Genomic DNA, 11,954 nt, shown 5'->3' on the forward strand with positions numbered 1-11,954 from the left:
TGGAGGAGAAGGGATTGCGGCGTGACCATCCCCCCTGGGGGGTGATTTCTCGCTTTCTGTCTCTATGTCTCTCTCTGTCTGTCTGGTGAGCGCATGCACCCTATAGCAAAAACCTCTCCAAAAAAAGAAAAAAAAAAAGACTTATTAAAAAAAAAATACATGTTGGGAAGTACTGTGAAATAGTGTGAGGATCCACCGGGTGCGTGTGCATGCGTGCCCAAGATTCCAAGAGGAGAATGGAGGGGAAGGGATTGCGGCGTGGCCATCCCACCTGGGGGGTGATTTCTCGCTTTCTGTCTCTCTGTCTCTCCCTATCTGTCTGGCGAGTGCACGTGTCTTATAGCAAAAACCTCTCAAAAAAAAAGAAAAAAGAAAAAGAAGAAGAAAGAAAAAAAGAAAAAGAAAAAGCTAAAGAAAAAAAGAAATGGCATGAGGCTCTATCATCTCTGTTTTTGGCACCCAGCTCCTACCCTAGCCCAGTCCTGCTGTATTTACCACCTAGAATACTAAGGGAATGTCCTACCTGGCCTCCCGCCTTCAGTCCTCATTGTTCATCCTCCACATCACTATTGTGCTCCTCAAGATGAATTCTAATCACATCACTCACATCATCTATTGTTCCTAAACCTTTGGTGGCTCCCTACTGCTCCCCAAAGTGTAAGCTTCTTCCCACATCAAATCCCAGCTCATCCTTCCACCTTACCCTTCCAACTGTCCAACCAGCTGTTCCCAGAACACACCCTGTGTTTTCTGCCTCCTTGCCTGTTCTTGTTATTCATCCTGCCTGGAATGCACCACCCACATCTCTGCCTCTTGAAATCCTAGAGAGTATTCAAGTCCTCTCCGGACCAGCATCTCTGCCAGAAAGGCTTTTCTTTCTTTCTGCTACCAAAATCTCTCCTTGCAACTTCCTGTTATTATGTGCCTCTCATTTGGCACTTCATCTTTTCATGCCCTATAGCAATTGGTACACCTGGTATGTTCCTTTATGACAATATAAGCCCTTAAAGGAACTGCCTTTTAGTCACCTTCATAATACTTACTGTACTGAGTAACAGGGGGACCTAAGCCCAGCCTGGTGGCACAGTTGGTAGTGACCTGCAGCAGTGTTGGAGGCCAACCATAGGTTATGGTCCCCTGGTCATCCTGAGAACATGCCAGATGTGTGTGTGTGCCCAAGACCCCAATGAGCTGAGCTAAGAGGAGAGAATCATGATGTGACAAGGCCCTGCTTCTCTCTCTCTTTCTCTCTCTCTGATGTCCATACATGTGCTCTCTATTGTGGATGAAAAGAAAAATTGTAAAAACTTCAAAATAGGGGGAGGGCCAGCTCCACGGCCTGATATTAAAGACCACTGGATTCCACATGGCTAACCCCGTGGTTTGGATTCTGGACCCGGAGGCTTGAGAAACATGCTGGGCATGTGTGATGTGTGCTCAAAGTCCTGAAAGGAGGGAGAAGCTGAGAAGGGATCTCAGTGTGACTATTTGCCATAGGTAGAAGCTTTCTCCTCTGCCTTTAGCAAAAAGAAAAAAAACAAAAACAATAGGGGACCTGGCATGTACTACGTATATGTAAATACTGAATTAAAATGGAGCAAATGGGAATACATGACGAGCCAGAGTCTCTACTAGGAGAAATAAGATAAACAGAGAGGCCCAAGAACAGCGCCTGGGGTGCGGGGGGCACTGACAGGATAAGAATGGTGGTAAAAGGGCCAGAGAGTGAGCATTTCAGAAAAGCCATCCCCCATCAGAGGCAGGAGACAAAGGCAGTGACTCACAGCTGACAGAGACACCAGCACTCGCTGGAACATGAAGGACGTGTCCGAGCGAATGTCATCCTCCAGGCTCCGTCCGTATTCTGGCAAGACAGTGGAAGAAGCCCCGTCAGGACAGAGTCCTGCCCTCTGCTGCGTCCCCCTCCCAGGTGCTCCAACCCCTCCAAGACCAGCCTGTCTCCCGAAGTACATCGTGAAGGTTTTCATCCCACACAGTTTTCCGAACGCTAAACTCTGGTAAGATAGCCAAGAGGAGTTTATTTTGTCATTACGGAGGAAATGAGATGTTCTGTTCCTTAAAATGGGAGTGGAGGCCAGCAGGTGGTGTGGCAGTTAAGGAGTTGAACTCCCACATGGCTGACTGGGTTCGAGTTTCAGACCTGGCAGCTTGCTTCTCACTTTCTCATTTTCGCTCCCTCTTTCTCTGTCCTTCTCTAATGAGCACATGTGCCCTATAGCAAATTAAAAATAATAATAATAATAATAAACTAAATTAAATAATTATTAAAAAACAAAAAACGGGGAGTGGAGAAGTCAGGGACCATGGTCCCCCTTTTATGGTTCCCACTGTCGGGGGGTCTGTTCTACCTGGCTCTCAGTGACTCAGAGCAGCAGTCGAATTGCCACTGCTGTGCCACAGAAGAAGGTAACCAGAGCAGAGCGTGAACATGGGTTTGGGGTCAGTACAGGGAAAGCAGACTGGGGCTGTCAAGCACAGGGCCTAGCTTGCATCATTTTCTCCCACATCTCTCACTTGGGAGGTTCCGAGAGGTTAGCCAAGGGAAGCTCCAACCCTTCCCAGCCCACAGGGGAGAAACCCTGTCCTGTGCAGCTGTGGGGATCCTGGTCCTTAGCCAAACTCCCAAGGCTTAGAGCCTCCTGCTCTGAACAGTTACCAACAAGCTCTCATTGTGTTTTCTTTCCACAAAAGTAATACATGTTGATTATGGAAAACTTGGGGGAAAATAAGGAAAATGGAGGGAGAAAAATATCTCTCTATAATCTCCTCACCCAGAAATAATAACCATTGATAACATCTCAGTGAGCATCTTCTCTCATTTTCCCATACATATGTTATTTTCCTTTCTTTAGAAAAATGCCATGGTCGGATTCTGTTTCCTGACACGTCTTTTTCATTTATCAATATGCCACACCGTGGAATGTAATTTAATAATACTTTTCAGCATTAGTCTTCATGACTACATAACAGTCCGAGGTGTGAGTGTACATACCTTTGTTTAGCTAATCTGCTACTGTTGGCATTTTTAGCTAATATAAACAATACGGGGGCTGGTGCCATGGCCTAGTGGTTAAGGGAACCAGATCCCACATGGCCAACCATGCAGTTCAAATCTCAGGCTTGAAAATCACACTGGGAACATGCGTGTGCGTGTCCCAAATCCCAAAGTAGAGGAGAAATGGAAAGGAAGGGATTGCAGTGTGATCACACCCCACTGGGTGGTGCTCTCTCTCTCTCTCTCTCTCTCTCTCTGGCAAGTGCATGCGCACTCTGGCAAAACAAAAACAAGACAATACTGAACAAACAGTATAGGATCTAAATTTCTGCACATTTTTTGTTATAGTTTTAGGGCAAAAAGGCATGCATTTTTGAAAAAGGCTCCTAAAGGTTTCTAAAAGGGAAATCAGTAGCTGCCATTCTGAGATGGTTGGAGGACACACAGTCCAGTCTGGAGAAAGCAGTTGAGCCAGACAGCCCTTCCAGTCACCTGCTGGATGGCTACAATCTGCTGGTGCCACCACTTTTTGATAAAAGAATTATCTACTTGATAATAAGGAACAACCGTCCAACCATCAAGGCAATGGAGCATTGTACTGGGTAGCCCGTGTGGAGTGGAGTCATCACCTGAGAAGTCTTAAAAAGTCCAGAGGCAGTCGTTTGCCTTCTTAGGGAACTACATGAAAGCAGAATGCCTACTGGCCAGTGTTTCCATGAGGAGAGTCTAGCCAGTGGATAACCACCTGCTGCTCGTTTCTTTCTCAAGTCCCAGCAAACCTCAGCCTGGGCCACTGAAGATGTTACATACGCTGCTGGTAGGTCTGGTTTATGCGCTGGATCTCCTCGGGGGACCGGGAGGCTAGGATCTCAATCAGGCAGCCCTCGTCTGTGCCAGCTCCCTAAACACGAAACCAGAAGAGAGAGTGGTATTAGCCAGTTTACAGAGTTGAGTTTCAGACACAGAAAGACTACAGCCATGAATATGCAGAGTATAGACCGCCCACTGGGTTCATGCAATAGGATTTCATAACTTTTAATTGTCCTGTCCCAATCCAACATGTTCACCATAATCATTATTAGAAATAACAAATATATAGAGACTGCTTGCCATGTATAGTTTTTTTTAAAGATTCATTTATCTATTTATTAATTTCCATTCGTTATTATTATTTTTTAATTTGACTGAGAAAGAGAGAAAGGGAAAGTGAGAAAGCAAGCCACCAGGTGCAGGACTCAAACCATGGTCAGCCATGTGGGAATTCAATGCTCTTCACCACCACACCACCTGCTGGCCCCTCATGTATTGGTTATTGTACCAGATTAGGTACAATTTCTACCCTCTGGAGGCTTGATTTTTCCTTAATCTCCTCCATTCTCTTCCTCTGAAGGGCAGAATCTCTGGCAAAGGTTTTGGTACCTCTTTGCTTTTCTGGTGTCTAACCCAGAACTTCCCACCAGGTGAATATTTATTGACGTGGGTAAGAAGGACAATTGTATCTGTATTTCATACTTCATCATTAAAAATCAGCAAATCCTAGTCAGGGCACAGTGGAATGGTCATGAAGGCCAAGAACCCCTTTGCTCATTCAAAGCCTATAGCAGACTTGGAAGCCCCCAAGTATTAGTCATAAAGTTATAGAACTCAAAAGTGGCTAACATTGGCCAGCCATGGTGATGCAACATTAAGTCAATGCTCTGTGATGCTGAGGACACATGGGAAGGTCTCCGGAGTTTGCACCCCAAGGTCTCCCTATGCATGCCAGACACATGTGCATATGCCCCTGACCCAGCTGGCTAAGACTGAGGGTGGACTGCAGCATGAAGATCCTGTTGACAATGTCTTTTTCCCTCTGTGTCTTTCTCCCTCTCACACGGAAATAAAATAAAAGGGGGTCAGCTTCACAGCACAGTGCCTAAGCACAGTGCATTGGGAGCTAGATCCCACATAGACTATAGTTCAAATCCTGGACCTGACAGCTTGAAAATACACAAATAAGTGGTTGATCAAAATCCTAATGGGAAGGAGAAAAGGAGGAAGAATTGTGGTGTGACCATATCCCATTTTGGACTGCTCTCTTTCTCTTCATTGAGCATGCATGCCCTATGGCAATTAAAAAAAATTAATAAAAAAATTATAACAAAGTAGCTAATAGACCAGCCTGGGCATGGTGGTTAAGGTGGTTGGATCCCATATGGCTGACTGCACAGTGTGATCATGCCCCATTGGGCATGCCCAAAATCCCAGAAGGAGAATAGAGGAAAGACTGTGGTATGGCCATTCTTCCTTGGGGGTGCTTTCTCACTTTCCATCTGTGGAGAGCAGCTAATCTGAGCAAACATGGTTATCTTTAGATGCATGCAGAAACAAATGAGCTTCATTTGCAAAGCGATGAAAGCATTTGTATACAAAAAACGCTAATTGCCTGTTGTTGCCCATACTGCAAAGCACTATCAGGTTAAAGAAAGCCACACGTGTTTATCAGATTTTGCCTCAAAAAGGTCAGAGAAACTACATGGTGCCAATCTTCAGACAATTTACATCCAGAAACAACTGGCTTTGCATTCCATTTCCTCATCCCCCATTTTCTATCCCTTAAAAGAATAAACATGAGGCTGGTTGGAGGTCTCGGCTTTTCATGAGAGAAGGTGGGCCCACCTGATCCTCACTTTGCTTTACCTGCATGTCTTTGTGTGTTTATTTTTATGTTTATTTCTAATCCACAGCCTCCCCACTCAGAAAAGAGCATTTTGAGAGCAGGTCCCGCATCTTTCTCTTTCTGTCATATTTCTGGTGAGCACATGTCTTCTGGCAAATTAAATTAAAAAGTAGCTAATGTGACAAGAAAGTTTCTGGAACCGCACTGAAGTATAATTATAAATATAATCATCCCCATTAAAGCACAAACAGAAGTAAATAATTCCATACAGTTTTGAAAAAAAAATTTTACATTTAAAATTGTTATAATGTGGAACCAGCAGATGGTGAAATGGTTACATTGCTAGATTCCCAGGTAATTTTGACCATGGTTTGAGTCCCAGACCCTGTGGCTTACAACGCGTGCCTGGCATGCGTGCATGCATGCCCAAAATCATGAGAGAAGAATGCAGGAGAAGGGATTGTGGTGTGGCCATGCCCCCTGGGGGTGGGTGTTTTCTCACTTCTGTCTCTCTGGCAAGGGCACGTGCCCTGTAGCAAAAATTTCTCTAAAAAAAAAAAAAGTTATAATGTAATGTAATGAGAAAAAAATCTTCTATACTCTCTCCTCCCCACTTTCAGAAGACTTCTGTCACAGTTTCTGAGAAATCGCATCAGCATCTGCAGCAACTGCCCAAAGAGCCTTGGAGGACGTGCACCAACCTTCATGGCTCTTCGCAGCTCCTGCACGTCGTACAGCACAGTGGGCGTCATCATGCCCACGATCACCTGCTCGAAGTTGCCACTCAGTTCTGACTTCAAGTCATCTATCAAGTCCTGCAACACAAGAAAACAGCTCTGCTGAACTGCTCCGATCACTTAGGTCAGCCAGTCTCCAGGTGGTCCAAGGATGCCTGGGGTCTCCAAGACCCTTTCAGAGAGCCAGCAAGGACAAAACCAGCTTTTTGTCAAAACCGTTTTCTGTTTGGTTTGTTTGTTTCCAAGAACATGGTTAAACAAAGCAAAGGAGCCATTTTACAAAGCATAGGAGCACTTTGGAAATCTAGATTACAGGGAGGTCCTGCCCCCTGTTGCCCAACAAGGTCCCCTGCACCCACAGAGCTGGAGGGGGCTTACCCTGCCGATATTGGTCTTGTAGGCCGTCCTGATTTCCTGGCGCTGGGCCGTGTTGCGGTAGGCGAGGACTTTAATGATGCCGTCTTCATCGGTGCCTGGGGTGGAGCACAGACAGTGGGAGGGTGATGCGTGATCGAGCAATGAGAAAGTGGGCTCCTCTACAGACACTGGAGTTGCTTAAAAGCAGCTTCAGAGAGCTTTCTAGAAAACAAGTTCTTGCTCAGAGAGTTTATCTACTTTACTAACAGATACTGCTAAATTGAGTCTTAGTCTCTCCTTTAATTAGTATTTTATTATTTCTTTATTTATTTTTAGTTTTTGCTATAGGGTGTGTGTGCTTCTTGGGGCAGAGGAGAGAAATCACTCCCAAAGGGGATGGCCATCCCGCAATTCCTTTTCCATTCTCCACTTGGGATATATTTTTTTTTTAAGAGAGATTTTTGCTATAGGAGAGTGTGCTTGCCAAAAACAGAAAGACAGGGAGAGAAAAAGTGAGAAATCATGTCCTGGGTGGATGGCTATGCCACAAGTCTTTCTCCTCCATTCTCCTCTCAGGATTTAGGGCATGCGTGCACACATACCTGCTATGATTTTCAAGCCACTAGGTTTGGGAATTGAATTGCACAGTTGGCCGTGTGGGATCCAGCACCTTAATCTCCATGCCACCTGCTGGCCCTTAATTAGCTACTTTTAAAAATAATTATTTATTTTTATTTGTTATTATCATTATTTTCATTTGACCAGAGAGAGAGAAAAAAGGAAAGTGAGAAAGCAAGTCACCAGGTCTGAGATTTGACCCATGGGCAGCCACGTGGGAAGTCCAGCACCTTAACCACCAAACCACCTGCCAATCCTCTTAATTAGCTTTTTACAAGTGCACAGGGACTGTCAGGTGGCGTGAGGTTAAGGTGTTGGGCTCCCACATGGCTGACTGTGATTCAAGTCCTGGACCTTGCAGCTTGCTTTTTCTCTTTCTCTCTCACTAGTCACATTAAGATGAAAAAAAAAAAGTAATATAAATAAAAAAATAAACAAATAATTTTTAAAAATAGTGCACAAAACAGTTAACTTCTCTAAGCATTAGTTTCCTTATCAATCAATGTGAATGATCACAGGAGTTTCCCACACAAGACTACTGCAACTCATTTTTTGGGGGGCGGAGAGGAGAGGTTTTTGTTATAGGGCATGTGTACTCACCAGAAAGACAGAGATAGAGAGACAGAAAGTGAGAAATCACCCCCCAGGAGGGATGGCCATTCCTCAATCTCTTCTCCTCCATTCTCCTCTCAGGATCTTGGGCACACATGCACATGCTCCTGGAGTGAGCTTAAGCCACCAGGTTCAGGATTCAAACCATGGTCGACTACATGGGAGTCCAGCAACATAGCCATTACACCATCTGCTCGTTCTTACTATACTTGCTGTATACAGCAAGTATAAAATAAAATTAAATAAAATTAAATAAAATAATTAAGTGAGGTCAGCCCATGACCTGGTAGCTAAGGGAGCTGGATCCCACATGGCTGACTATGCAGTTTTAGACCTGTGGCTTAAAAATATGCTAGGTGTGTGTGCATGCATGTCCCAAATTCCAGCATGGAAAAGGGATTGTGGTGTGGGCATACCCTGTGGGGGATGGGATGGGGAGGTATTTCCTCTCCACCCCCCCATGGTGAGGGCATTTCTGACAAATGAATAAAAAAAGAGAAAGGTTAAAGGAACTACTTAGCACAAAGCCCAGCATTTAGCTAAACATTCAATAAATATGGACTGAGATAATTCTCTGTGGGAGTCTGTGCACCAGCGAATATTGCTGGTTTCTCAGAGAGCAATTACATAATGCCAAAGGCCATGATTGGCTCCCCTTCAAAGCCTCACCTTCAAAACCATACTCTGATTGGCCACTTCCCATAAAGGCCACAATTGGCTCCCCTTCAAAACCTCACCTTCAAAACCATACTCTGATTGGCCACTTCCCATAGCAAATTAGTGAGCTTAGAATCCCTCAGATTTGCATATCTGGCACCTCATGATTGGTCCACAAAAACAACCAATCATAACCCACCTTTTACAATCCTTCATTCAACCAATCACTGCCCACCAACATGTATATAACTGCGATCCCTGGCCCACATCCACCAGACAACACTGAAGACCCTGAAGACCCGTGACTCTGCATCATCTCCAGATGACCCTGAAGAGTTGTAACACTGTGTCGTCTCTGTGCTGCCCACAATAAATGGACGACCCTGAAGAGTTGTAACACTGCATCGTTTGTCCCGTCTCTCACTCCTTCCCTCAGGAAACCTGTTCGACTGTCCCCCGGGTCGGGACAATTCTCTTCCTCTGAAATTCTTTTCATATCTTTGGATCTCTTAAAGTCTTTTACATTGCTGCCTTTTCTTTCCTTTACCATTTCCTCTGAATTTTGAAACAACAAACTTGTCTCTTAACTCTGATTTGGCATTTTGCAAAGTTTAAATTGGTTGTTTATTGAGTTTTAGAATCTGTATTGTGTTTCTCATTTCCAATATATCTTTCCTGATCTCAAATGGTTCCCTTCTTATACTTGCTGACAAATGCCCTCATGGGCATCCCACCAACTTCCCACCAAAACTTGAAATTACGGATTTCAAATTAAAGTTTATCTTAATTTTGTCTGCCTATTTCTTGCAACTACTTTTACATGGAGACTTTATTCTGATTTCTCAAATTGGTCCCTCATCTTTGAAACTGCTGGATGTTCATGCATGCTTGGTGAATTACCTGACTCTTCATTGTTTATCTGCATGGGAGGTTATGATGAGTTACAGACATAATTCTATTGAAATGTTTCAGGGGGAAATAGAAAATATATAGGTTCACCATAGCTATTCTTTGCAAAATTAGAGATCTAGAAAAATGACAGCGGTCTGGAGGAAACTATAGAATTTTAAGTGTACATACTTAGGGACCGATTTTCTGTTGTAAAAAAGTGGAGGAGGGATAGATACAACCATCATTTTCTCCTCCAGAACTCTCAGCTAAGGAAAGAAGGTTTATCACTTTTTTAAAAAAAGGATTATTTTATTTATTTAACTTTATTTATTTATTTTAATTTGACTGGAGAGGAACAGAGAGCAAGAAAGCAAGCCAGCAGGTCCGGGACTCGAACCACAGTTGGCCATGTGGGAGTCCAGCACCCTTAACCACCACACCACCTGCCAGCCCTGGTTTAATACCTTTTGATCACCCTGTTTCTGTGAATGATACCACCCTTCCTCCAGTTAGCTAACTATGAAAGCTCAAAACAGTTTGCCTTTTAACCCTTTCGTTTCCTCCATATTCAAATTTCCTGCCAAGTTCATGCTCTACAACCTTTATTGCATCCGTTCCTTCTAACTCCTACTACTACTGCTCCAATTCAAAATGTTAGGGTTTCTTAGACAACTGCAAAAATCTGCTAACTAATATTTTACATCCTAATTGGTCTTCCTAGAGTCATGCCAGACTTAGTATTTATGACCCTAAAAAGAAAAATTCTCACACTATCTGTCCCACGCTCAGAAATACACAGGGGCTCTCCATCGTCCACTGGATTTACTATTTAGGCACTGCGGTGTGGCATGGACACTCTGCATGATCCCATTCACTATCGTAAACATCCACACTAAAGGATACCGAGTGGCCACATGCGCAGACTCAGCTCTTGTACAGCTACTTTGCCCACCTGTGCTGCTCCTATGCGTTTCTTTGTCCCAGGTCCCTCCGTTTAGCGTCATGATTCTGGCATTAGTTGTTTCCTGGTCCATGCCTTTGGGTCATCCTCTCTCGTCTGTGATACATACATAGGTGACTTTCTCAGCGTCCCAGGAGCTCCCTTTGGTACCTGCCTTCCCAAGAAGCATCCAACTAGCTAATTCTCATTTTGCAAGTACTTCCTGCTCTAAGCCACCTTTCCATGTACCTACTCGGATTGCCCTAGGCCTCAGAGCATGCTATTCCTTTCACCTGAAACTTCCTTTTTTAGAGTTTTGCCGTAGGGTGTACGCACTTACTGGAGAGACAGAGAGAGAGGGAAAGTGAAAAATCACCGCCCAGAGAGGATGGACAGGCCACAATCCCTCCTCCTCCATTCTCCTCTCAGGACTTTGGGCGTACATGCACATGTACCTGGTGTGTTTTTTTAAGTCTCCAGGTTCGGGACTTGAACCACGGAGTTGGCCGTGTGGGATCCAGCTGCCTTAACACATTGCTGGCCCAACACATTCTTTCTTAGCACTCTTTACTGAAACTCAACTCTTCTCCCAAGGCCCATCTAAGATTCTGCATCCTCCAAGGAGTTTTGCCTAATGTCCCCAAATGAAGTGTAACCCTCTCCTTGAGACCTGCTGGATCTTCTTTGTGCCCCTGCCATCACCGTATTTGGCTAAACTCTGTTATTTGAGATGGCCTTTGTCCTCAAATACCTGAGCTCCTGGAAACAAAACGCTCCCTCTAGTGGAAGTCCTAAGTTACAGCCAGTCACACCAGCCACACGTCAGTCAACCAGACAGCCCCTCCTTTAAACTGTGTTAAGGCAGGCAAACCTTCTGCTGTTAGCAATCCAATGATCTCTCTGCCTCATTCCCTCGCTTCCATTTTTTTTGCATGTCAATTTCTCTTTCTTGTACATAAATGTCACCCCACCAGGAGTTCTTTGGAAGTCGTTGTGGAGGCTGCCCAATTCAAATTCTTTTTGCTCAATTAAATCTGATAAAGTAAATTATATGAACTTTTTTAACTACCGCATGGTAATTTCTGAGCGTGCGTTTGCTGTGTTTGCATCTGTGTTTGACCACAAAGACCTGGTTTGAGAATCTTTGTCCCCCTGACAGTCTGCCTCACATTCGCCCACACAGAGCAGGCACTGAAAAAGGACAGCTTGTGCCAAAATGGCTCCCGACTCTTAAAAAATTCTGAATGCTATGTTCTGAATCACGTCCTGAATTAGGCCCATGTTCTGAATTACAGTGTCCTTGTTATGTATCAAAGAATCAGTATAAACTTGCAGGGCAGGGGGCAGATGCAAGACACTATTCATTTTATTTATGTGAAAGGGAAAATAAGGAGAAGGATACATAAATTCAGGACAATGTTCTGGAGTGTGTGTGTGTGTGTGTGTTGGGGGGGGGGGGGGGGGGCA

The 11,954-nt window shown here is 44.4% G+C and overlaps 1 protein-coding gene across 1 annotated transcript in view; it reads right to left on the reverse strand.

The window, feature by feature from the left end:
* The window catches only part of ANXA4 (annexin A4), a 75,165-nt gene that overhangs the window by 21,129 nt on the left and 42,082 nt on the right, over nucleotides 1-11,954 (reverse strand). Inside the window, exons 4-7 of the mRNA XM_006151284.3 lie at nucleotides 6,791-6,885; nucleotides 6,377-6,490; nucleotides 3,827-3,917; nucleotides 1,785-1,864 (exon numbers count right to left, since the gene is read on the reverse strand). Of these exons, the coding sequence (XP_006151346.1) occupies nucleotides 1,785-1,864; nucleotides 3,827-3,917; nucleotides 6,377-6,490; nucleotides 6,791-6,885 (380 nt within the window). The remainder of the gene's footprint in view (nucleotides 1-1,784; nucleotides 1,865-3,826; nucleotides 3,918-6,376; nucleotides 6,491-6,790; nucleotides 6,886-11,954) is intronic.

This window comes from Tupaia chinensis, unplaced genomic scaffold (genome assembly GCF_000334495.1).
Source record: "Tupaia chinensis unplaced genomic scaffold, TupChi_1.0 Scaffold000316_1, whole genome shotgun sequence".
NCBI lineage: Eukaryota > Metazoa > Chordata > Mammalia > Scandentia > Tupaiidae > Tupaia > Tupaia belangeri.